General features: G+C 41.9%; 1 protein-coding gene across 1 annotated transcript in view; it reads left to right on the top strand.

Annotated features, from left to right (window-relative positions):
- The first annotated feature begins 10,909 nt into the window (after positions 1–10,909).
- The window catches only part of LAPTM4B (lysosomal protein transmembrane 4 beta), a 77,925-nt gene continuing 62,731 nt past the window's right edge, over positions 10,910–26,103 (top strand). Inside the window, exon 1 of the mRNA XM_086695082.1 lies at positions 10,910–11,236. Coding sequence (XP_086551208.1) covers positions 11,138–11,236 — 99 coding nt within the window. The 5' untranslated portion in view covers positions 10,910–11,137. The remainder of the gene's footprint in view (positions 11,237–26,103) is intronic.

Here is a 26,103-nt window from a genome sequence, read left to right as displayed (position 1 = left end):
AAAAAGTATGCTTTTCAATGTTGCCTTCAAAAAATGTATTTTTTTCAAAGTGGGGTTTTTATTTTGATGGCTTCTAGCCTTTTTTCAATGACTACTTTACTAAGGTGTAAATGTGGACTCTTTAAAGGAGAGGAATAAAATCAGGGAGGGGTATGCAGAAAGCTTGAACTTATTGTGTCTGTAATATTTTATTTCTTTAGAAAAAAACAGGAAGCAAAGTTGGCAAAATTTGAGGATGTGATGAAATCTCAGTGACGGTTATAGCAAGGGTTTGTTATATTCTTGTGAATATTTTTCACTTTACTCAAATCATTTTCCTAAGAATGAAAGCTTAACAGAGGCACTGGGTGGCTCAGTTGGTTAAGCGTCCGACTTTGGCTCAGGTCATGATCTCACCGTTCATGGGTTTGAGCCCTGCGTCCGGCTCTGTGCTGACAGGGTGGAACCTGGAGCATGTTTCCAGTTCTGTGTCTCCCTCTTTCTCTGCCCCTCCCCTGCGTGCACTCTATATGTGTGTGTGTCTCTCTCTCTCAAAAAATAAATAAAAATTAAAAAAAAAAAAAAAACAAACCTTAACATCTTATATCCTTATCTTTCCTTTTGTTGACCTTTCAGTTATCTGGTATTTGGAAATGCATAGCCAGACATTGAAATAGGATAGGGAAAAGGTAGCACCCCTTGTCCAAGGCCTTGTTCTTCATAGTTCACATTAGGTTCCAGCTCCTCTGTGAAGCCTTTCTGTTTGCCTCAATCTCCCATGAAAAAATTTCAGCCAACTTCTCTGGTGCCTTTGCTATCGGTGCCACTTTGGGGCGCTCAATCCCCTCCTTATTAACACTCAGCTGGTGCAACAACCCACATTTACCTGAACGCACACCCATACCCAGTATCATCAGGAGGGGCGAGGTCACCCTGCGCTAACAAACAACCCCACAAGTCATTTCTTGCTCATACTCTCTGCCCAAAATGGGTTGGCTGTGGCTCTGATCCATGTCATTGTCTCCACTCTGGGACTGCGGATGACGTAGTCTTACCTGTCACACTTACTGTTTCTGGGTAGAGGAGGAAAAGCCCGGTAACCCACGTCTGATTCTTAGAACTTCTGCCCACGTGGCTTCTAACCATGTTGTTGGACAAATCAAGTCACATGGGGACTCTTGAATTCAGTAGGGCAGGGATGTCTAATCTTCCTGGTGGGAAGGGTACCAAGGACAGGGAATCTGATGATTTGGTGAATAGATAGTGACACAATCTACCACACTCTCTTAGGAAACGTTTCTTGTGCTGGATTTGGACTCTGGACTTTCATCTCTCAGCTGACAAACAACCCATCCTGTGATCTCACCTGCTGATGCTGCCAAATTCAGTAGTGTTGCTCTCTTAAGGAACTCTTTGTACGAGCATTTAAATATTTTATTGCATCTTAGCCCTTATTAATTTATAACCGTGGATGGAAAATGGAAAATTAAAGTGCTGATATGAGTCATAAGAAACCTAGGTCTCATAAACTAAAAACACTCAAGAGGACCCCTTGGGTGTGCCGGAAGCTGTGAATACCCCAATCAGAGGTCTCTCACACCATCTCAGCTAATTGACGCTCCTCGTTTATGAAGGAAACAAATTAAGAAACTTGTAAAAAGCTGGAGCAATATCATTGAAGCTTGTTTTTATTTTATCTTATTAAAAAATTTTTAATGTTTATTTTTGAGAGAGAGAGACAGAGCGCGAGCAGGGGAGGGTCAGAGAGACAGAGGGAGACACAGAATCCAAAGCAGGCTCCAGGCTCTGATCTGTCAGCACAGAGCCCGATACAGGGCTTGAACTCATGAACCGTGAGATCATGACCTGAGCTGAAGTCAGATGCTTAACCGCCTGAGCCACCAAGGGCACCAAAGCTTCTTTAAAAAGTTGGGGTAGAAACAGAAATACTTTTAACTCTCTAGGCACAAAAAGAATATCACCAAATTTTGGACAATCTTGTTCCATATATGTATTTTCAGGAACACATTGTATAGGGGCAATCTGTACTGGGTGATGTTTTTATTTAGTGCTTTATACGTGTGTTTTGTTTTCTCAGATTCTAAATCTCTGAGGATAGGATCTAAGTGGCAGCATGGAGAACAGCATGCACTTAAGTTCTGTGAGACTATCCCGGATCCAAATCCTAGTCCTCACACTGCCTCGTAGCAAGACACTTAAAGTCTTTGAGCCTCAGTTTTCTCATCTGAGAAAAATGGGAAACTTGGGAAAAATGGGAAGCTTAATACCTAGCTCCCAGGTTTGTTGTAAGCCTTACCTAACAAACGTAAAACACTAGGAGGGGCTGCATAATGTTAATTTTGCCTAAATCTGCCATTTACTACATTTTCTATGTGCAAAGCATTTAACGTGCTTTGTTTGCTCTGTAATAACCTCCCAACACCCATAAAAGTACCATTAGCAGTCCCATTTTTTTACAGAAAGTCTACAGTGTTTTCAGTTTAAGCACGATTCGACTTTTTTCCAGTTTTATTGAAAAATAATTGACATACATCATTATATAAATTTAAGGTGTACAGGGGGTTGCTGTGGTTTACATATATTGTAAAGTGATTACCCCAATAGGTTCAGCTAACAGCCATCTTCTCATATAGATACAACAAAAAGAAGAAAGATAAAAAGGAAAAATGTTCTTCTTGAGAACCCATAGGATTTACTGTCTTAACAACTTTCCTGTATAGTAGCCCTCCCTGTGCCTATTGGCAGTTTCATTTTCCATGATTTCAGTTACCCCCAGCCAACTGCGGTGGAGAAGCAGAGGATACTGCTTCTGACTTATACTCAGAAGGTCAATAGTAGCCCAATGCTACGTCACAATGCCTCATTCACCTCACTTCATTTCATCATGTATGCATTTTATCATTACTATGTTGTAATCTTGGTGACATCACTCCCTGATGGCACTTTTTTTTTTAATTTAAATTTTACTTAACATACAGTGCAATATTGGTTTCGGGGTAGAATTCAGGGATTCATCACTTTTATTTAGTGCTTTATACGTGTGCTTTGTTTTCTCACGTGCTCATCACAACAAGCGCCCTCCTTAGTACCCATCACCCATCTAGTCCGTCTCTCACTCACCTCCCTCAATCAACCCATAGTTTGTTCTCTATCATTAAGAGTCTCTTATGGTTTGTTTCCCTCTTCTCTTCCCATATGTTTCCCACCATTCCCATATGTTCATCTGTTTTGTTTCTTAAATTCCACATATGAGCGAAATCATATGGTATTTATCTTTCTCTGATTGACTTATTTCACTTAGCATAATACATTCTAGCTTCATCCATGTCATTGCAAAGGGCAAGATTTCATTCTTTTTGATGGCTGGGTAATATTCCATCGTGTGTGTGTGTGTGTGTGTGTGTGTGTGTGTGTGTGTGTGTGTGTGTACTTCTTTATCCATTCATCAGTTGATGGACATTTGAGCTCTCTCCATAGTTTGGGTATTGTTGATAATGTTGCTATAAATACTGGAGTGCATGTGCCCCTTTGAATATGTATTTTTGTATCCTTTGGGTAAGTACCTAATAATGCAACTGCTGGATAATAGGGAGTTCTGTTTACAGTTTCTTGAGGAACCTCCATACTGTTCTCCAGAGTGACCGTTCCAGTTTACATTCCCACCAACAGTGCAAGAGGGTTCCCCTTTCTCTGCATCCTCACCGATACCTGGTGTTTCTTGTGTTGTTAATTTTAGTCATTCTGACAGGTGTGAAATGGTATCTCATTGTGCTTTTGATTTGTATTTCTCTGATGATGAGTGATATTGAGCATCTTTTCACGTGTCTGTCAGCCACCTGGATGTCTTCCTTGGAGAAGTGTCTATTCATGTCTTTTGCCCATTTCTTCACTGGATTATTTGTTTTTTGGCTGTAGAATTTGATAGGTTCTTTATAGATTTTGGATACTAACCCTTTATCAGATATATTGTTTGCAAATATCTTCTGGGGCACCTGGGTGGCTCAGTCTGTTAATCCTCCAACTTTGGCTCAGGTCATGATCTCACAGTTCATGGTTTGCACCCTGCATCGGGCTCTGTGCTGACGGCTCAGAGACTGGAGCCTGCTTCAGATTCTATGTCTCCCTCTCTCTCTCTGCCCCTCCTCTGCTTGCACTCTCTCTCTCTCTTTCTCTCGAAAATAAATATAAACATTAAAAACAAATAATAGAAGTTTTATTATGGTAAAAAAACACTGCATGTAACATAAAATGTACCATCTTAACCATTTTTAAGTGTCCATTTCAGTAGTGTTAAGTATATTCACATTGCTGTGAAACAGGTGTCCAGACTTTTTCATCTTGCAAATCTGAAACTCTATACCCATTGAAACAACAACTTCCCATTTCCTCCTCCCTTTCAACCCCTTCCCTGCCCCTGACAAGCCCTATTCTACTTTCTCTGAATTTGACTATGCTAGATCCCTGAGATGAATGGATCAGGCAGTATTTGTCTCTCTGTGACTAGCTTATTTCACTTAGCATAATGTCTTTAAGGTTTATGCCTGTGATAGCATGTGACATGATTCCCTCCTCTTTTAAGGCTGAATAATATTCCACCGTATGTATATGCCGCAGTTTACTTATCCGTTCCTCTGCCGATGGACACCTGTGTTGACGTCGGTCTTTTGTGAATAATGCTGCTCAGAACGTGGGTGTGCCCCCTGCTGGTTTTAGAAAACGGGAAAGTATGTGTCCCAGGCCCCTCATCAACTGGTGTCTGGGAGTTCAGCCAACAGGAAGTACTGGTGAAAGACTGGAGGTTAGGAGCAGGGGAGAGGCCAAAGCATCCTCCTCTTTCTCTCTGTTTTGGGAGGTGTTCCCAACAGTGACCCTGACGGCCCGCTCAGCCACCTCTGCTGGTGGTCCTTTCTGTTGTCTCTGCCCGGCCACGCAGGAGGCCATGGCTTCCTTTCTCCTCTTGCCAGTGTCTCGACTGCCTCTTTGTCTCTCCTCTGTTTTCTCATCTGTGTGCAACTCTGCCATAAAATTTAAGTTTTCTTTTGATGGTGGGACACAATACAGTAACACGTGAGGATAGACGAAAGGCAGAATTCTTTGTTACTTATGGCTCCAAATGAAAGAAGATAGCCAGGCGGGGGGGACCTGGGGGGTTGTGCCAGGAATAGGGTAACAGCAAGTTGGAACGGCAAGAGATGGCTTATGTATGGCAAGCATAGTGAGGTTAGCCAGGTTTTGAGGGCTCACTGGGGATTGGGTCTTTTGAATAATTCTGCAGACCCGACGAACAAAGGGCCACTGAGGTTAGGTATTTGGGGGCCTCTGGCCTTGGGTAAGTGTGTGCTGTAACCTAGGGGTGTTAGGGCCTGATAAGGGAAGTAGTTGGGGTGGGGGCTCAGCAAACTGTCGCAAAGGGGAGTTGATCGCTTTGAGCTGTAGCTACAAAACTGGCACTCAGAAAATACTTTATTGCAGCAACCAATTCCCTGTATTACCTTCCCTCGGTGTGAAGTATCTAGAATGATCCCTGTTTTCCCCGCCTGGACTCTGACTGATACGATGTATTCCAGTGCATTCCAAATCTTTACACACTGATAAACAACTAGAGTAACATCTTAGTATCACCGCGGACCAGAATACTGTTGCTTTATCGTTAGCCACACTATCTCCCTCTAATGAATCCCTCTGCCCATCTTTGTCCCTCTCACTATTTTAGGAGTTTCTTAGAAGCAGCTCCAACAACTTAGCCAGTTGCTAAGCAGTTCTTAGAGTGTCTTATGCCCTGCTTCTCACAACCCCAGACCAGAACCCAATCAAACCCAAATGTGTGCTTTAATAAATATATGATTAATTACGTGGGTCTCTGAGAGCACATCAACCATTATTTTTTGACTTTCACCTTGGCTGCAGTTCAGGCCTGGAGCCAGCTCCACATTCTGACCTTCACAGTCCTGACCCCCGACTGGGACAAGATCCAGACTCTCCGATGAATCATCCGACATACTACTTATTTTCTTACGAACACTCCTATAAAATTGGCATTTATCACAGCTTCCACGAAACAGTTCTTTGTTATCTGATGGCTTTCACTTTTCTTGTTGTTGTTGAGTCTTGTTTTTAATCTGAGAGAGAGACACGGGGCCTATCTTCAGGGCCAGCTTCATGGGCGTGTGACCCGGGCAAATAGCACAGGGTCCCCTGCTTAGAACAGCCCACGCGTGGTTTAATGTTGCCATCTTGAGATGCTTAATATTTGTAAACAAGAGGCCCCCCCATTCCCAGTGTTGCACTGGACCCCAAAAATAATTTGGCCAGTCCTCCCTGTCTCGTTTGTATGTACCTTGTGACATTAATTGAGCTTAGAGGCATATGGGTTTAATATTTATGAAACTCTCAGTAGTTCAGAAGCTCCCCACTTTCCTTAGGAGATTTGCTCCAGACCTCTCAGTGCAGCATGGTATGAAAAGCACCCCCCCCCCCCATACTGACAGCCCTAAAACTTCCTTAGCCCCATCTTCTCTACTCTGACCTCCTTCCCTTCAAATGTAAACTCCCAGCTACCATAGTACTTGCTGCTTCTAAACTTGTGAGCTCGCCAGATGCTGGGCCTTTGCATATCCTGCTCCCATCCTGTCTGGGGCTGCCCTCTGTCTCTCTCCTGGCCAACACCAACTTACTTCACAGGTGTGAACCTAGATGTCCCTTCCCTGATCTCCCCCAAACTGAGATATGGGGCTCTCCTAGCACCCTGTGCTAAACATATAGTGGCATTTATCTTGCTTTCATGTTATTTTCCGTTTATTTCTCCATTTCCCTCTGTAAGTTGTGAGTTCCCTTTACGTAGAAAGTGTCTCATGTTCTCTGAGCTGCAAGCCACACTCAGCTCCAAGGAGGTAGTTGCTAAGTTTCCATTCACCAGATTCATGACTGCATGAATGAACAGATCCCGGGTTTATTTGGAGAGTGCATGAGGAGACCTATAAGGTTTTCTTTTGAACCACCAAGGACTGAGCAGTACTTACATCATTGAGGAAGACGTTCAAGAGCACCCTGTGTCATAGGCACGTGGATTCCTTTTCCAACTCCTCCAGGGAAGGCGCTGCCTCCCTTTCTCCTTTTCAGGAGAGCTACATGGTAGCAGCTCTTTGAATTTCTCAGCCTTTGAGGGGTTTCCTGAGGTCTCTCCTGGGACAGACCCTAGGCCAGGTCATAGAGGAAGCTTCAGGGAGACCTTCCCTACTTCCAAAGAGTGTCTGGCCCTATGCAAGTCCTGGATCAAGATCAAGTGTTTCTTCCATCCCCTCTATCTGTGCTCCTGGTCTACATTCTATTCACCCCTACAAGGCCCAATTGAAATGCTAACTCCCCCCTGTTTTAATGTAATTGATGGCGCTAGGCTTTCCCACTGCATTGTCGTAATCTGTAGGGATACTCGGCACATGGCACACGTTCTGACTAATGCCATGGTGACCTGTGCTGTAGACTACACAGTCAATTTTGGGATCGGGAGCAGAGTGTTCTCATCTTCCAGCCTTTGTGTCTTTACTTCTTACAAATAGTCATCACTCAAATTAACCCTGGGCATTTTGGGTCACTAGCTGATAGTCTGAAATACAATTCGTCCCAGAGAAAAAGAGATTTGAAAAAGGAACAAGAGTGGCTTTATCTGATGGAAAGAAAAAGTTTCTGTCAGTTCACTGGAAAATACCCGCCCTTGGAAGAAGGGGGTCCGGGGAGGATACAGGGAGAGAAAAATGGGAAGTACAAGAAGGCAAGGGAAGGGACCTGGGTGACAGAGAAGTTGCAAGGCCTCAAGTCCTAATGGTAAGGTTTTAATTTGGCAATGATGGGGGCGTCGGGGTGGCTCAGTCAGTTGAGCGTTCAACCCTTGGTTTCTGCTCAGGCCATGATCTCACTGTTCCTGGGTTGAAGCCCTGCATCAGGCTCTGCACTGACAGTGCGAGGCCTGCTTGGGATTCTCTCTCTCTCCCTCTCTCTTTGACTTCCCATCCCGGTCACGCTGTCTCTGTCTCTCTCCAAATAAATAAATAAACTTAAAAAATAAATATATAAAATTTGGTCATGACGTAGGCAGGCCCAGTCTGAGGACCCAGAGGGTCCCTGTAGGACCACTCCAAAGGGTCCTTGGCATCACCAAGGATGGAAATCAAACGTGAGCCAGAAGGAAGTGAGAGCAGAGTTTATTCAGTAGTATAAGTGATAGAGTATAGCAGGTGGTGCGTCTGGGAGACTCAAAAAGGAGATGTGGGCCTCCCCGTCACTTGGGGTTAGGAGTTTATATTGGAGAGGGGTCCAGGGTACGTGTTCCTCCAGGGACCCAGGGTTTGGTCCCATCAAAGGCAAGTGTCAGGCAAATGAACGATGTTATTCCATAAATCACTGAAGGTGGGGGGATTGATGCCAATGCTGTTGATGGAGGTTTGTTGGAAGCTAATGTCCTGGAATATGTTTGGGATTCGGTTCTTTTGAGATGTTATCAGGTGTTTAGGGGCCTAGGATGAAACTCGTAGATTGATTAACTTTCTTGCTTCCCCCTGTGGAGTGGGAACATAGCTTTTTTGATTCACTCAGATGCAAGGTGAAATATGGAGTATGAGGAAATGGAGCCTAGCAGAGAAATATCCGGCATAGAGCCTTTCTAAAATGGAGACCTTTCAGTTTCCCTGTCTCAGTGATGAAGGTACCGTGGAGACAGAAGAATGGGAGAGGAGGGGTGAGTGACTGACCAAGGTCACTCAGGCTGTCACCCTTTGCTCTTACAGAAAACAGAGCAAGTGTGACCCCAGATGCTGACGTGCCTAGGGAATGAAAACAAGGTGACCTGTCTACATAACTGTACCCCTGCAATCCGTATTCCAGTTACATATGCTGCTGTTTGAGGATGTAACCCAGCAGTGACTAAGTTCTGTGGGAAGCCTCTGGTTTTTTTTCTTTGGTTTTGTTTGTTTGTTTTTGCCAATCCCCCCAATCCTCTTGCATCCAAATAAATATAACTCCAAGTTTTATTTCATAAACTTTGCTTGCAGATGTATTGTTTCTCTCCTTATCTCCTTGCTCCAGCCAGGTTTTTTTCTACTCTCTGTCTCTCTTCTTATCTAGAGCGTTTTGGCAACCGTCTGTAAACTCAGCTCTTGAATAGCAAGCTCTGTGAAATATGAAATTCCCTTTAGTCAATGAATCATTTACCTAACGAATCTGAAATCCTGGTGGGGAGGGCAAAGCTGGAGGTAACTCTAGGAACATGCTGGCAGTTTGAATTTGGAAAGTAGCACTCCCCATCCTGATTCACGATTTCCTTTCCTGTTCAGTGCACTTCCTGCTTGTCCCACAGAAGTTTAAGAGAGGCTATGGGTATAATTGGGGGGACCTCGGTGGTTCAGTCGGTTGAGTGTCTGACTCTTGATTCCATGGGATAGAGCCCTGCGTTAGTCTCCATGCTGAGTGTGGAGCCTGCTTAGAATTCTCTCTCTCCCTCTCTTCCTCTCCCCTGCTCATATGCTCTCTCTCTAAAGTAAAATAAATAAGTAAATAAATAAATAAATAAATATAAAATTTAAAAATGGTTATGGCTATAATTACACATTAAAAATTTTTTTAAATCTTTATTTATTTTTGAGAGAGAGAAAGAGAGATGGAATGCAAATGGGGGATGGAAAAAGACAGAGGGAGACACAGAATCCAAGGCAAGCTTCAGGCTCCAAGCTGTCAGCACAGAGCCCATCCAGGGGATTAGACTCAGGAACCTTAAGATCATGACCTGAGCCAAAGTCAGATGCTTAACTGACTGAGCCACCCAGGTGCCCTTATAATTACACACTAAATGGAAGACCCCAGAGAGAAAATTCTCTCTTGTGTGAGAGAAAACAGAACTTCTTAGTGAGAAAACAAAACAAAAGCTGATCTTTCTTCTTCCTTATTTCTGATTATTTCCCACAATGATGTTACTTATAATTTCCAATTAAGGGCCCACACCTGACATCTCTGGGGATGCCTCTCTGGTCCCTCTGGATCCAGGTTTAAGTTACACACTAAGAATCTAACAGCTTTACAGCCTTGTAAAACTAACTAGTCCTGCACTTAAACAGCCTCATCTAACACCTTCCTTCCTTCCTATATAACCTGTCCTTAAGAAATTTAAATCCAACCAATTTTTCTCTTGCTCCAAGTCTGAAACGAAACTTTGACATGCGCTAATGATCTAACTCATCTGAGATGCTTGGCTTAGACGGTGATTAGAGGCTAACTTAGGACAAGGGCGCTTTGAGAAAAAACAACAGATGGGAAGAAATAACTCCAAACTGGAGTCCTTTCTTTCAGTACCTCTTAACGCTCTATGTTGTGTCCTTCAGAGCCCTTGTGGCAGTAATTGGCTTTATGATTGTTTCTTTAGAGCTGCAGTCATGATTAAAAATGCTACTCGAAGCACAGCGAGGATGTCCTTGACACACATCCTATTTTCTGGGAAAAGGTTACTACCACAGTAATTGAGCTGGGAAGAGGAGACAAATTGCTCCTGGCGACTCCAGCAGCCGTTCAAAGTACTGCAGTTGACCGGAATCACACCCTGCAGTTTTCCCTCTTTCCAGTTAGCAAGATAACAGTGATAGCATTTGCATCTACAGATTATCTGCCAAATAGAAGTGGAAGGGGAGAAACCACAACCAGCTAGACTGTAAAAGAATCTCAAACCCGTGACAGAGTTACACAAATGACCACAGGAGAGAAGAGAGGCCCGGAACTCCACCGCGGGGCCACTCCGGGACTGGCCCAGGGCGCAGGATGATTGATGTATTTACCCCCGGCCCGGGGCGCCCGCAGCTGGCTGGAGCCGGCGGTGACATCACGAGCCCGAGCGCGAGTCACGTGGCCCGCCCCGCCCCCCTCCCGCTCCTCCTCCTCCCGCAGCCTTCGGAGCGCAGGGTCCGGCCGCCGCTACCGCTCGGAGCTCTCGGCAGAGGCGCGGAGCGCGGGCCACGGGCAAGCGGGGGAGCGGGGCAGGCAGCGGTAGCGGCAGCGGCGGGGGAGCCGGCAGCAGCCCCCCGGCGGGCCCCGAGCGACGCGGCCGACGCTCCTGCAAACTTGGGCGCGCACTCGCGCCACGGCGCCCGCGGCCCGAGCGATGAAGATGGTCGCGCCCTGGACGCGGTTCTACTCCAACAGCTGCTGCCTGTGCTGCCATGTCCGCACCGGCACCATCCTGCTGGGCGTCTGGTACCTGGTGAGCGAGGCGACGCGCGGGGGGCGCACCTGCCGGGGCGGAGGCGCCGGCGCCGCGAGCCCCCACACCCGGCACGGGACGCCGGGACCCCGGGACCCCGGCCCATGCGCCCGCTGCACTCTGCACGCCCCCGAATGCGGCCTCGGCATTGGGCTACGCCGGCGCTAATCCGCTTAAAGTTGTATTATTAGAAACTTAATTCTGTGCGTGAGCCTGTCCGCGATCCCCGGCTCAGCCAACCTGTGGCGGGGGTCCAGCCACTGCCCAGAGTCGGGGGCCGTGCGGGCTGCGGCGGGTTCCTCTGCTTCCGGTAAAAGTGCACTTGGTGGCCGGGAGAGCCCTGATCGGATCTGCGGACCACGTGTTTTCCATTCCTTTCTTTCTCCTCACCACCCGTTGGGCTTTGTGTTTAGTCGCGCCGCGACTGGGTCGTGGGGTGACGGGGCGCGTTCTGCCACCCCTGTGGTCGCGCTTGCAGCCCAGGCTTGCCCATTCTCCCAGCTCGCATCCCGGCCTCGGGGCTGCTGTCCGGTCTTCAGCTCGCGTTCGGGTCCCGAGGAGGAACGGTTGGGGGTTCTTGGCACGATCCGTGAATGCGTCCCTCCACACGTTTGGTGTGAAGCCCTTACTCTAGGAAGGGATTTGCCAGGATTTACTGCGTTTCAGTTTCAGCGTGCCCGGGGAAGCCATTTTACACCCACTTACTTTCCTGCCCATTGACAGGTGATCCCTGTACCTTTCTTAGCAGACGCTGCAGGCAAATCTTTTTTTTTTTTTTTTAATTTTTATTTATTTTTTTTTTTAGGTTGGAGCTTTTAAGAACTTGTTTGTATGGGGAGCACTGATTATCAGGGGGCACTGAGGAAACCTGATGGAGTCTTTCTGGCCCTGTATGCCTCCTCCAGGTTGATTGTTGGCACCCCCGGGCTGCGCCAACACTGAATCGGATTCCATTGCATTTCGGGTTTTGTGACATCATGTTGGAGAGTTAGACCCGAGCTACTTTGCAGTGAATACCACTGCATCATCAGGAAATCCCTTAAAAATGGTATTAAGATGGCATACTGAACTTTTTCGTGAATAAATTCTTAATCGTCAGAGGGGTTTTTTTGTTGGTTCATACTCACTTTTTTTGACATAATATGAACATCATGTCGAATTGTGTCGTTGTGCCATTTTAAGCAAAATATTTTCCCCCAGGCATATGGTGTTCTGTGTCCTATTTATAGTTTCAAGTTTCCTTTAGTCAGTGCCTATCACAGGCCACACAATAGACATTTTTGGCCTTAAAAGCTTTCGAACAGATCTTTGGTATGTGTGGATTCTTTTTGTGCAGTTGAACGCAGAGAGAACATCAGTGTCTTGGCTCAACCCTGACTTTGCTAAAAGCCAAGAAATGCTTTACAGAAATTTTAAATTCCAGCAAAAGGATAGTAGGTGGCCTCAAAACAGTGCTTTTACTGATGATCAAGACATATTATTTTATATAAATGTCTTGCGTCCTCCTTGAAAATGTTCAAGTCTGCAGACTTGCAAGTACATCAGTAAATGTAATTTGTAAAATCTAGGGCACTGCATTAGGCAAATGTACTACATGATCTGCAGGAAAGATAAATCTACTTGAGCCCTGTTGTTGGCTGTAATCCAACTAGACAGTACTGGTGTGATAAAAGGACAGTACTCTGCATGCTTTGTGTACTGTTTGAACATGCTCTTTGTGGAAAGTAGCTATTGCTGTGCATGTGTTAGCATTTGGAAACGGCATGGCCTTTTGAACGATAATTAGAAAGCTTTCTAGCAGATGTAAGAGTGCTACATTAGGTAAACCTAATAAATGAGAAACCTGACTTTATAGTACTGGTAATCTTCATAAAAAGTCTTTTGCATTTCATGAAACAGTTTTAGACCTTTTTTTTTTTTAATAATGAGTTTTATACCTTTAAATATAATTTGGTTTCCATAACTTTGACTTACATGAACATTTTTTTAAGATAAGGGAACAGGGTCACTGAAGAGCAAGGCATCTCACACTCCTTCCCCTACCCTTCTCACCCCACCTGTCATCTGGGTGGAATAGGGTCAGTTATCAGACGGGAGAAGAGTTGTCATGAAAAAAGGATAGGGCTGTGCATAGATATTCAAATAAGAGTTCAGTGGAACTCTTACACCAGATGGGTAAAGTGGGTCTTTTTAACTCATTTTCTAATTGCTTCTCCTACCACTACCACTTACTAAGGCTTTGTGTGCCAGGTACATACTAGATGCTTTGCATAATCTTGATGTCTACATATTCCTGGTGTGGTAGATTTTCTTACCCCCATTTTATAGATGAGAAAATAGAGGCCAAGAGAGCATAGGTGATTTACATAAAATTCCATGGTTGGTTTGTGGTCTGAGTGATATTTTAGTCTGCCTATTTCCACTTGTTTTTATCTTTTATTTATTTTTTTATATTTATTTTTGAGAGAGAGAGTGCTTGGGGGAGGGGCAAAGAGAGGCACACAGAGAATCCCAAGCAGGCTTCCTACTCTCAGCGCAGAGGCAGAGCCAGCCTGTCACTGGGCTCAGCCCACAGACGGTGAGATCATGATCTGAGCCAAAATCAAGTGCGTCGGCTCAACCAGCGAGCCACGTAGATGCCCCTGTTTTTACTGTTTAAAAGTTGTGTGTGGCTCAATCAGGTAAGTGAACGACTTTGGCTCAAGTCATGATCTCACCGTTCTGTGGGTTCGGGCTCCGTGTCTGATGCTGTGCTGACAGCTCAGAGCCTGGAGCCTGCTTCGGATTCTGTGTGTCCCTTGCTCTCTGCCCCTCCCCTGCTCACGCTCTGTCTGTCTCTCGAAAATAAATAAACGTTAAAAAATTTTTTAAAGTTGGTGTGTGTTTTGTTTTTGCCTTGGAATAACAAAGATTTCCTTCAGTCCAGTAATGAAGCATGTTGATTTCAGGTATTTCTATTAGAGGTCATTTTTTTATTTTTTCCTTTTGATGAAGGCATAATTTGCATAGGGTGAGATCCACAGAAGTGTACAGTTCATTGAGTTGACAGATGCATACACCTTGTGTTACCCACACACCTAGAAAACATTTCCAAAACCCCAGAAAGTTCCCTTGTGCCTCTTCCCAGTTAATCCCTCCCACTGCCTCATCCCCACCCTAGAGTTTTACCTATTCATGTAAATGGAATTATACTGTATGTATTCTTTCGTATCTGGTTTCTTTCACTTAGCATCAGCATCTTTTAAATTCATTCATGTTAATTGGAGTATATCAGTAGTTTGTTGCTTTGTATTGCTGAGTATTATTTTATTGTCTGAATAAATCACAATTTATTTATCCATTTGCCAGATGATGGACATTTGGGTTGTTTCCAGGTTGGGGCCATTATAGATAAAGCTGATCTGGACATTCTTGCACAAGACTTTTTGCAGACATATGTTTTTATTTCTCTAGAATAAATGCCTAGCAGTGGAATTGCTGGTCATGGAGTAGAAATATATTTAACTTTATAAGAAACTGCTGAGCAGTTTTCCAAAGTGGTTCTGCCAGCAACGTATGGAGTTCCATTTGTTCCATGTCCTTGTCAACATTTAGGGTGGTCAGTCTTTAACTGTAGCCATTTTGGTGGGTATGTAGTTGCAGCTTATGGTAGCTTTAATTTGCATTTCCCTTGTGACTAATGATGTGGAACAGTTTATCTTTGTTTATTTGGCACTCATATATCATCTTTTGTGAAGTGCTATTTATTGCCCATTAAAAAAAATTTTTTTTATGTTTATTCATTTTTGAAAGACAGAGACAGCACAAGCAGGGGTGGGGTGGAGGGCGGGGGTTGGGGGGGAGACACAGAATCTGAAGCACACTCCAGGCTCTGAGCTGTTAGCACAGAGCCCGACGAGGGGCTCGAACTCACAAACCGCAAGATCATGACCTGAGCCAACGTCGGATGCTCAACCGACTGAGCCACCCAGGCACCCCATTATTTGAGTTTTGTCTTTTTTTTTTTTTAAGACTTTTTTTTTTTTAATTTTTTTTTTTCAACGTTTATTTATTTTTGGGAAAGAGAGAGACAGAGCATGAACGGGGGAGGGGCAGAGAGAGAGGGAGACACAGAATCTGAAACAGGCTCCAGGCTCCGAGCCATCAGCCCAGAGCCCGACGCGGGGCTCGAACTCACGGACCGTGAGATCGTGACCTGGCTGAAGTCGGACGCCAACCGACTGCGCCACCCAGGCGCCCCAGTACTGTCTGTATTCTAAGAAATCTTTGCCTACTTCCAAATTGTAAAGATACTCTCTTCTATTTTCTTCCAACACTTTGTGGCTTAGCTATTATATTTACATCTGTGATCCACCTCTAATTAATTTTTGTGTTACAGTGTGAGGTAGAGGTTTGTATTTGTTTCTTTTGAAAGGCAGTTTAATCTCTTGCCCTGAAAAGAAGCTGAATTTTTACATAACCTTTAATAACTACAGACATTTTCAGAGAGACAAATAAGATGATTATCCATCTTCACAGAGCATGAAGGCTGACTTGTCCTGGTTTCCAGAGGGTTCGTAATTTAAAAGGAGTGCTTGAAGCAGGCTGATTGCTATGTAGTCTGCTGGGGTTTCCATTCTTTCTTCATCAAAACTTCCTGTTCTAAACCTGAATCCATTAACTGCCTCCCCACGTTCGCCCATACTCTAGTCTGTCTCTCATCGTCCATTTAGACTCCTCGGCTAGATGCCTTTCTCCTGCTACCTTCCTTAATTTCTTCCTTTATTCTGTTGCCATGTCCTATTGATTTTGTGATTACCTCCTTATTCTGGTCTCTCTTCTTTCTAACATTTTCCTCATTTAGGCTCTCGTAAGCAATCACCTGGCTATTATAACAGTCTAATAACTGGTCTCCTTGCTTCTAGCCTTGCCATCAACAGTCCATTTTTTTTCAGTCTATTATAGATGCAGTTCCCTGAAGTATTTTTCTCAAACATAAATATGAACTTGTTAGCCTACTTCTAAGAACTTTGGTCCTCTATTCTAGGGAAGTCTGTGAATTTCATGATCTGTGTGTTGCAAGCCAACTTCAGTTGGCTTAAACAGCACAGTGGTTTCTGCCACGTCTTTCCCCGGTTTCCCACCCCTTCCTTTTCTGGTTACCCTCCTTTGCAAGCCATTGCTTAAGCCCTAAATCCTGAGATTCATTCTGATTTGATAAATGTAAGTTACCTGTCCACCCCTAAACCAAGCAGACCAGGTTTTTGTGACTAGAATATCTGGATAAATGTAGTTCTGGGATATTCTCCTGCTCTTGAACTATTGATTAGAGGGATGTGAGCCAGGAGTAGGATTAACTTTGCTCAAAACCCTCTCCCGTTTGAGAGCAGAGGGATGAGTAATTTCCCAGAGAAACCGAGACTGTTACTGGGAGAAAGAGGACAGTAACAATACGTGCTCCCCTCCTTAGGCTACAGCCCCCATTTCATATAGAATATGTTTTACCATCAGAACCTGCATTCCTCTTGACATACTTAAACAATACTTTTTCCTTTGTAATTTCTTTCATTGTTTTACCATGTGATTTTCTTAGAGTGTTTTGAAAGGTGGTACTGGTAGTTGGAAGCATCTGAACTTGACACCTGGGATGAGTAACCCTTTGTATGTGTCATCCTTTTCATCATCATCCAAGTGTATTTTAGGAACTTAGTCATTCAGCAAATACATACTGAATGCCTCTTTGTACCCCATTCATGGGGTAGTTGGCCGTATATCAGATTATAAAGGATTAAAGAGGTCAGAGAAACTGATTTCATTAGCTTTACGACCTGACCTTTCAAATGACCAACCAGTTCACTTTGAAAGTCCCAGGATGCTTGTGGACTCAAGCCTGATGGGTTCTTTTTGTAGCCTAAGAAATTCTGGTGTGATAAATATTGATTTTTTTTTTTTGTCTGGTTGGTAATACTGGGTAGTAAAATCGACAGCTTGTGTTTGTAGAGTGATGGATAGTTTTTAGTGGGCTTTCACATTTACTCTTATTTAGATCATGAAACAGCCCTGGGGTTCAGATAGGATAGGTGGTGATATGCTCATTTAAGATTGATAGTTCCTTTTTAGGTGTCAGATGCTATGACTTAGTCTATAAGTCTAGGGCAAAATTTGGGCTGATACCCAGTACTTATATAATCCTCAGTGCCTAGTGTTTTCCCTACTATACTAGAGTGTAAAAGACTGAAATACTAGGTTACAGAGTTTGGATTTTATTCTGTAGGCAGTGGGGAGGCATTAAAGAATTACGAACAAGGGTGTTAGAATGAAAGCAGCCACCCGCCACGTGTAACACTCTTTTTTTTTTTTTCTCTGTAATGCACTGTATTTTTTTTCTTTTTATCCTTGACACCCCTTATCCATTTCTCTAACCTCCTACCCCCTGCCTCTGCAACCACCACTTGTTCTCTGAGCTTGTTTTTGTTTGTTCTTTAGATTCTACATGTAAGAGAGATCCTGTGGTGTTGTCTTTCTCAATCTGACTTCTTTCACTTAGGATGATGCCCTTGAGGTCCATTCATGCTTCAATATATGTGTGTGTGTGTGTGTGTGTGTGTGTGTGTGTGTGTGTGTAGCCTCAATATATATATCATGCCATTTCTTTATCCATTCATCTGTTGATGGACACTTCGGTTGTTTCCATAGCTTGGCTATTGTAAATAATGCTGCAGTGAACATGGGAGTGCAGATATCTTTTCAAGTTAGTGTTTTTGTTTTTTTTTTAAGATAAATACTCAGAAGTGGAATTGTTAGATCATATGGTAGTTCTATTTTTAACTTTTTGAGGAACCTCCAGGCTGCTTTCCATAGTACATTCCCACCACCAATGTACAAGTGTTCCCTTTTCCCTATATGCTCATCAATACTTGTTATTTCTTTTCTTTTTGATAATAGCCATTCTAACAGGTGTGAGATGGCATCTCATTGTGGTTTTGACTTGCATTTCCCTGATGACGAGTGATGTTGAGCAACTTTTCATGTACCTGCTGACTATCTATATGTCTTCTTTGGAAAAATGTCTATTCAGATCTTCCCAGTTTTAAATTGGATTGATTTTTGCCATTAACTTGTAAGAGTTCTTTATGTATGTTGGCTATTAGTCCCTAATCATATATATGATTTCAAATATTTTCTCCTATTCAGTACGTTGCCTTTTCATTTTGTTGAGGTTTTTCTTTACTGTGCAGAAGCTATTTAGTATGATGTAGTCCCACTTTTTGTTGTTCTCTTTGGTGTCAGATTAAAAAATCATTACTAAGACCTTGTGAAGGAGTTTACTGCCTGTGTTTTTCTCTAGGAGTTTTATGGTTTACATTCAAGTCATTACTCCATTTTGAGTTAATTTTTGTGTGTGGTATAAGATTGTGGTCGAGTTTCATTCTTTTGCACTTAGCTCTTCAGTTTTCTGAACACCATTCGTTGAAGAAACTTTGTTCCTTACTCTGTATTGTTGGCTCCTTTGTTGTAAATTAATTAACCATGTATACATGGGTTTCTGTTATGTTCCATTGATATATGTGTCTGCTTTTATGCCAATACCATATTGTTTTAATTACTGTAGCTGTATAATACAGTTTGAAATCAGGGAGTATCATGCCTTCAGCTTTGGTCTTCTTATTCAAGATTGCTTTGAATATTGAGGTTTTTTTGTAGATCCATACAAATTTTAGGATTATTTGTTCTATTTCTTTGAAAAATGACATTTGGAATTTTGATAGAGATTGCATTGAATCTATAGCTTGCTTTGGGTAGTGTGGACATTTTTACAGTATTGATTCTTCCAATCCATGAGTGCAGAATATCTTTCCATTTATTTATGTCTTCAATTTCTTTCATTAATGTCTTAATAATTTTCTTTCTTTCTTTCTTTCTTTCTTTCTTTCTTTCTTTCTTTCTTTTCTTTCAGTTTTTTTATTATTTTTTTAACGTTTATTTATTTTTGACAGGCAGAGAGAGAGATCATAAGCAGGGGAGGGACAGAGAGAGAGAGGGAGACACAGAATCAGATGCAGGCTCCAGGCTCTGACCTCTCAGCACAGAGCCCAGTATGGGGCTCAAACCCATGAACTGTGAGATCATGACCTGAGCCAAAGTTGGACACTTAACTGACTGAGCCACCTAAATGTCCCTTAATAATTTTAAATATACCGGTCTTTTATTGCCTTGGTTAAACTTATTCCTAGTTTTTATATTCCTTTCGGTGCAGTTATAAATAGGATTGTTTTTTATTTCTATCTCTGATGGCTCAGGATTGGTGAATAAAAATGCAACATATTTTTTAAATTTTTTTATGTTTTTATTTATTTTTGAGACAGAGAAAGTATGAGCTGGGGGAGGGGCAGAGAGAGAGGGAGACAGGAACTGAAGCAGCTGTGCTGATAGCAGAGAGCCTGATGCAGGGCTCAAACTCATGAGCAAGGAGATCATGACCTGAGCTGAAGTCAGACGCCCAGCTGACTGAACCACCCAGGTACCCCAAAATGCAACATATTTTTGAGTATTGATTTTATGTTCTCCAACTGCACTGAATTCCTTTATTCTAACAGTTTTTTGATGGAGTCTTTAGGGTTTTTTATATATGTCATCTGCAAATAGTGACAGTTTTACTTGCTTTTTATTTATTTTTCCTGCCTAATTGTTGTGGCTAGGACTTCCAATACTGTCTTAAATAAAAGTGGTGAGCATGAGATATCCTTGCTTTGTTCCTGATCAGTGCTTTTAGTTTTTCACTGTTGAGTATGTTAGCTGTGGGCTTGTCATATGTGGCCTTTTTTATGTTGAGGTATATTCCTTCTATAACCATTCTGTTGAGGGTTTTTATCATCAATGGATGTTGAATTTTGTCAATTACTTTTGCTTCATATATTGAGATGATCATATGATTTTTTATCCTTCATTTTTTAATATAAAGTAGCACATTGATTTGTGGATGTTGAACCCTCCTTAACATCCCTGGGATAAAAAATCTCACTTCATTATGCTATATGATTCTTTTCAATATATTGTTGAATTTGGTTTGCTAACATTTTCTTGAGGATTTTTGCATCTATGTTCATCAGGAATATTGGTCTGTAATTTGCTTTTCTCGTGCTATACTTGCCTGGCTTTGGTATCAGGGCACTGCTGGCCTCATAAAATGAGTTGGTAGGAGTTCTTGCTCTTCTATTTTTTGGAAGAGTTTAAGAAGGATTGGTATTAATTCCTTGAATGTTGGATAGAATTTATCAGTGAAACCATCTGATCGTGGCCTTTTCTTTGTTGGGAGGTTCTTGGTTAAGGATTCAATCTCCTCACTAGCAATCAGCCTGTTCAGATTTTCTGTTTCATCATGATTCAGTCTTGGTAGGTTGTAGGTTTCTAGGAATTTATTCATTTTTTGGTAAGTTGTCCAATTTGTTGGCAAATAATTATTCATAACAGCCTCCTGTGATCCTTTGTATTTATGTGGCATCAGTTTTAACATTTCTTCTTTCATTTCTGATTTGGAGTACCCCCCCCCCCCCCGGCCCCCGCGAGTCTAGCTAAAGTCTTGTCACTTTTGTTTATCTTTTCAAAGAACCAGATCTGTTTCATTGATCATCTTTGTTGTCTTTTTAATGTCTATTTTATTTATTTCTGCCCTATATTATTTTCTTCTTTTTACTAACTTTGGGCTTTGTTCCTTTTCTAGTTCTTTGAGGTGTAAAGTTAGGTTATTTGAGACTTCTTTCTTGATGTAGGCATTTATCACTGTGAACTTTCCCCTTAGAAGGCTTTTGCTGCATCTCACAAATTTTGGTGTTATAGTTCCATTTGTGTTCATTTTAAGATAAAAAAATTTTTTTTTAATTTCCTCTTTGACTATTTAGTTGGTCAGTAGCATGTTGTTTGATCTCCACGTGTTTTTGAATTTTCCAGGTTTTTTCATATAATCAATTTCTAGTTTCATACTTCGATGGTCAGAAAAGATTCCTGATAAGACTTTAATCCTTCTAAATTTGTTAAGACTTATTTTGTGGCCTGATGTATGATCTGTCCTGGAAAATGTTCCATGTGCATTTGAGAAGAATTTGTATTCTGTTGCTTTTGGATGGAATGTTCTGTGTATATCTGTTAGTCCCTCTGGTCTAATGTGTTAAGGCCAGTATTCCTATTGATTTTCTGTCTGGATGATCTATCCATTGATGAAAGTAGGGTATTAAAATCCCTTACCCTTATTGTATTGGTGTCTGTTTTTCTCTTCAGATCTATAAATATTTGCTTTATATATTAGGTATTCCTATGTTAAATGCATAAATACTTACAAATATTATATTTTCTTGTCGGATTTACCACTTTGTCATGTACTAACCTTGTCTTTTACTACAGTTTTTATTTCAAAGTCTGTTTTATCTGATGTAAATATAGCTACTCCAGCTTTCTTTAATTATTATTTGTATGGAGTTTCTTTTTCCATCCCTTCACTCTCAGTCTGTGTGTGCCTTTACCATCTAAAGTGAGTTTCTTGGGGCACCTGGGTGGCTCAGTTGTTTAAGCATCTGACTCTTGATCTCGGCTCAGGTCATGATCTTAAGGTTCATGGGAATTGAGCCTCAAGTTGGGCTCTGTGCTGACAATGCAAAGCATGCTTGGAATTCTCTCTCCCCCTCTCTCTCTGCCCCTCCCCTGCTCTCGCTCTCTCTCTCTGTCTCACTCTCTCTCTCAAAATAAATAAACTTAAAAAAAATAAAGTGAGTTTCTTATAGGCAGCATATAGAGGGGGCTCATTCAGCCCCTCTGTCTTGATTAGAGAATTGAGTCCACTTGCATTTAAAGTAATTATTGATAGGTATGTATTTATTGCCATTTTTTTAATTGTTCACTGTTTTTGTAGTTTTTCTTTGTTTCTTTTTTCTCTTTCTTTAGTGTTATACATATATTCCTTTCCCTTTATCTATGTGTATTCACTATAGGTTCTTGTTCTGTGGTTACCACAAGGCCTACATATAACAGCTTTTATATATAGCTGTCTATTTTAAGTTGATAACAACTTAAGTTTGATCCCATTCTAATTTTTTTTTTTTCAACGTTTATTTATTTTTGGGACAGAGAGAGACAGAGCATGAATGGGGGAGGGGCAGAGAGAGAGGGAGACACAGAATCGGAAACAGGCTCCAGGCTCTGAGCCATCAGCCCAGAGCCTGACGCGGGGCTCAAACTCACGGACCGCGAGATCGTGACCTGGCTGAAGTCGGACGCTTAACCAACTGCGCCACCCAGGCGCCCCTAGTTTGATCCCATTCTAAAGCTCAACATTTTTACCCTCTTTGCCATGTTATTTTTTTTTTTTTGATGTCACATTTGACACGTATACTCCTCAACTTATTACTGTAATCAAAGGTATTTTTACTATTTTCTCTTAACCTTCATACTAGCTTTATAAATAATTAATCTGTTACCTTTACTATATATTTATCTTTCCAGTGAGATTTATTGTTTCACATGTTTTCTTGTTACTAAGTAGTGCCCTTTCTTTTCCCTTTAACCTTTCTTGTAAGGCTGGTGTAGTGGTGATGAACTCTTTATGTTTTTGCTTGTCGGGAAAGCCCTTTACTTCTCCTTCACTTCTGAGTGAACTCTTTGGTAGTGTTCTTGGTTGGAAGTTTTTTCTTTCAGCACTCTGAATATATTATGCCACTCCCTTTTGTCCTGCGAGGTTTCTGCTGAAAAATCTGCTGAAAGTCTTGTGGGGGGTTCCCTTGAATGTAACCAGGCACTTCCACGTGGCACGTAGGCACTTCCAATGAGCCCTTTTCAAAAAGCACAGGTACCCTCTGCCCCAACCTAATATAAAGGATGAAAGGTAGCTGTATAAAATTTTAACTGGTAAATTTCAGTGATATTTATTTATTTTTAAAAATTGAAATATGATTAACATACAGTGCTATATTAGTTTCAAGTATACAGTATAATGATTCAGAAATTCTATACATTTCTCGGTTCTCATCAAGATAATTCCCTTGGGTGCCCCCGCCTACCTCCCCTATGGCAACTGTCAGTTCTCTGTATTCAGTGATATTTAATATGTCTTTTAGCTTGTGGCTTATTATGATAGACATTCATCAGGATGTTTAAAGATAGGCTGGCCATGAAATAAAGATTGGCATCAAACCTGTTTTATTAATATCAACTTCTCTGGGACTCACTTTAAATATATTTAACTTAACTAACAAAATGTCAGGTATTAAAGCAGTCAACACGAGTTTTACACTATGATGTGTATTATGTTTAAATGTAGAATATATTTATTTTGTCACCTTACTTTGAATCTTTGCCATAAAGGAAGAGGCTTCAGTTTTCCCTTCCCTTCCCCTTTGGGTTAGATCCTTTACTGACCGTAAAAGGATGCCAACAGAAATAATATGTGAGCCCTAACGGCACAATTTCCTTCCCCTTTGGGTTAGATCCTTTACTGACTGTGAAAGGATGCCAACAGAAATAATATGTGAGCCCTAACAGCATAATTTACTCCTTTCTACTTCTCTCCCAACTCCCTTGTCCCTTAGTAGAGTTTCTGGAGCCTTAAGAGTTCTTGAGCTATAAACTGGTTAACCCATTTTACTTGAAGAAAAAGAAAACTTAAGTAAAGATCACACTTCTTCAAGTGTTTTAACAAACTTAAAAAAAAATTTTTTTTCGGACTTCAAGCTGTATTACAAAGCTGTAATCATCAAGACAGCATGGTACTGGCACAAGAACAGACACTTAGATGAATGGAACAGATTAGAGAACCCAGAAATGGACCCACAAACGTATGGCCAACTAATCTTTGACAAAGCAGGAAGGAACATTCAGTGGAATAAAGACAGTCTCTCTTCAGCAAGTGGTGCTGGGAAAACTGGATAGTGATATGCAGAAAAATGAACCTGGACCACTTTCTTACCCCATACACAAAAATAAACTCAAAATGGGTGAAAGACCTGAATGTGAGACAGGAAGCCATCAATATCCTTGAAGAGAAAGCAGGTAAAAACCTCTGTGACCTTGGCCGCAGCAACTTCTTAACACGTCTCTGGAGGCAAGGGAAACAAAAGCAAAAACGAACTATTGGGACCTCATCAAAATAAAAAGCTTTTGCACAGCAAAAGAAACAATCAGCAAAACTAAAAGGCAACTGACTAAATGGGAGAAGATACTTGCAAACAACATATCAGATGAAGGGTTAATATGCAAAGTCTATACAGAACTTACCAAAGTCAACACCCAAAACACAAATAATCCAGTGAAGAAATGGGCAAAAGAAATGAATAGACACTTCTCCAAACAAGACATCCAGATGGCCAACAGACACATGAAAAAAATGCTCAACATCACTCATCATCAGGGAAATACAAAGCAACACCAAAATGAGATACCACCTCACACCTGTCAGAATGGCTAACATTAACAATTCAGGCAACAACCAATATTGGCGAGGATGCAGAGAAAGAGGATCTCTTTTGCACTGCTGGTGGGAATGCAAGCTGGTGCAGCCACTCTGGAAAACAGTACGGAGGTTCCTCAGAAAATTAAAAATAGAACTACCCTATGACCCAGCAATTGCACTACTAGGTTATTTATCCAAGGGATACAGGTGTGGTGTTTCAGAGGGGCACATGCACCCCAATGTTTATAGCAGCACTATCAACAATAGCCAAAGTATGGAAAGAGCCCAAATGTCCATCGATGGATGAATGGATAACGAAGATGAAAAAAACAATGAAGTCTTTTTTCATTCATTTGATCTTCATTTCAAAAGAAGATCAAAAAAGAATGAAATCTTGCCATTTGCAACTACGTGGATGGAACTAGAGGGTATTATGCTAAGCAAAATTAAAGAAAGACAAATATCATATGACTTCACTCATATGAGGACTTTAAGATACAAAACAGATGAACATAAGGGAAGGGAAGCAAAAATAATAAAAAACAGGGAGGGGGACAAAAACATAAGAGACTCTTAAATATGGAGAACAAACAGGGTCGCTGGAGGGGGTGTGGGAGGGGGGATGGGCTAAATGGGTAAGGGGCACTAAGGAATCTACTGGAATCATTGTTGCACTATATGCTAACTAACTTCGATGTCAATTAAGAAAATGAATTAAATGAATATTAAAACTTTTTTTAATGTTTATTTTTGAGAGAGAGAGAGAGAGCACACAAGTGGGAGAGGGGCAGAGAGAGAGGGAGACACAGAATCAGAAGCAGGCTCCAGGCTGCGAGCTATCAGCACAGAGCCCGACTTGGCGCTTGAACCCATGAACCGGTATATCGTGACCTGAGCGAAGTCATAAGCTCAACGGACTGAGCCACCCAGGTGCTCCTTTAACAAACTATTAAAGGTTTAGAGTTGCATCTTTGCAGATGCAGCTTCCAAGGGAAAATTATTTCTCAGGGAAAAATATTAACACCAAAAAATGCTTAAAAGAAATAGAATTTCAAATTATTCATTAAAGTAAGGTTGAGCTCTTTATTTCATTCATTCATTCATTCATTCATTCATTCATTCATTCATTCATTCACTCATCTTGAGCTGCTAAAATTACACGGCTAGTTGATTCCATGGTGCAGAGATGGTGAAGCAGTGACACTTGGTACGATAGCAGGTATTGACGTACGTGCTAACAGCAGAGGGCTCGCGGGTTGCAAACACGAAGGTGTTACAAGTTGGAAAGAAAGAAGCACTTAGGAGGTCACCTAGGCAAGGCCAGGTGGGATGTCCATTCTTTGTGAGCCCTCAACCTCCCTGGACCAGAGATTGGATCTCGTCAACACCCTAAAGTTGAATGACTGATTCACGCCAGCTGATAGTAGATTGACATATAAAACCAGAATGCCAA

The sequence above is a fragment of the Puma concolor genome, chromosome F2 (assembly GCF_028749965.1).
Source record: "Puma concolor isolate L17-30 chromosome F2, mPumCon1.1.hap2, whole genome shotgun sequence".
Taxonomy (NCBI): domain Eukaryota; kingdom Metazoa; phylum Chordata; class Mammalia; order Carnivora; family Felidae; genus Puma; species Puma concolor.
The sequence above is the reverse complement of the archived record's forward strand: the minus strand, read 5'-3'. Positions and strand labels throughout refer to the sequence as shown.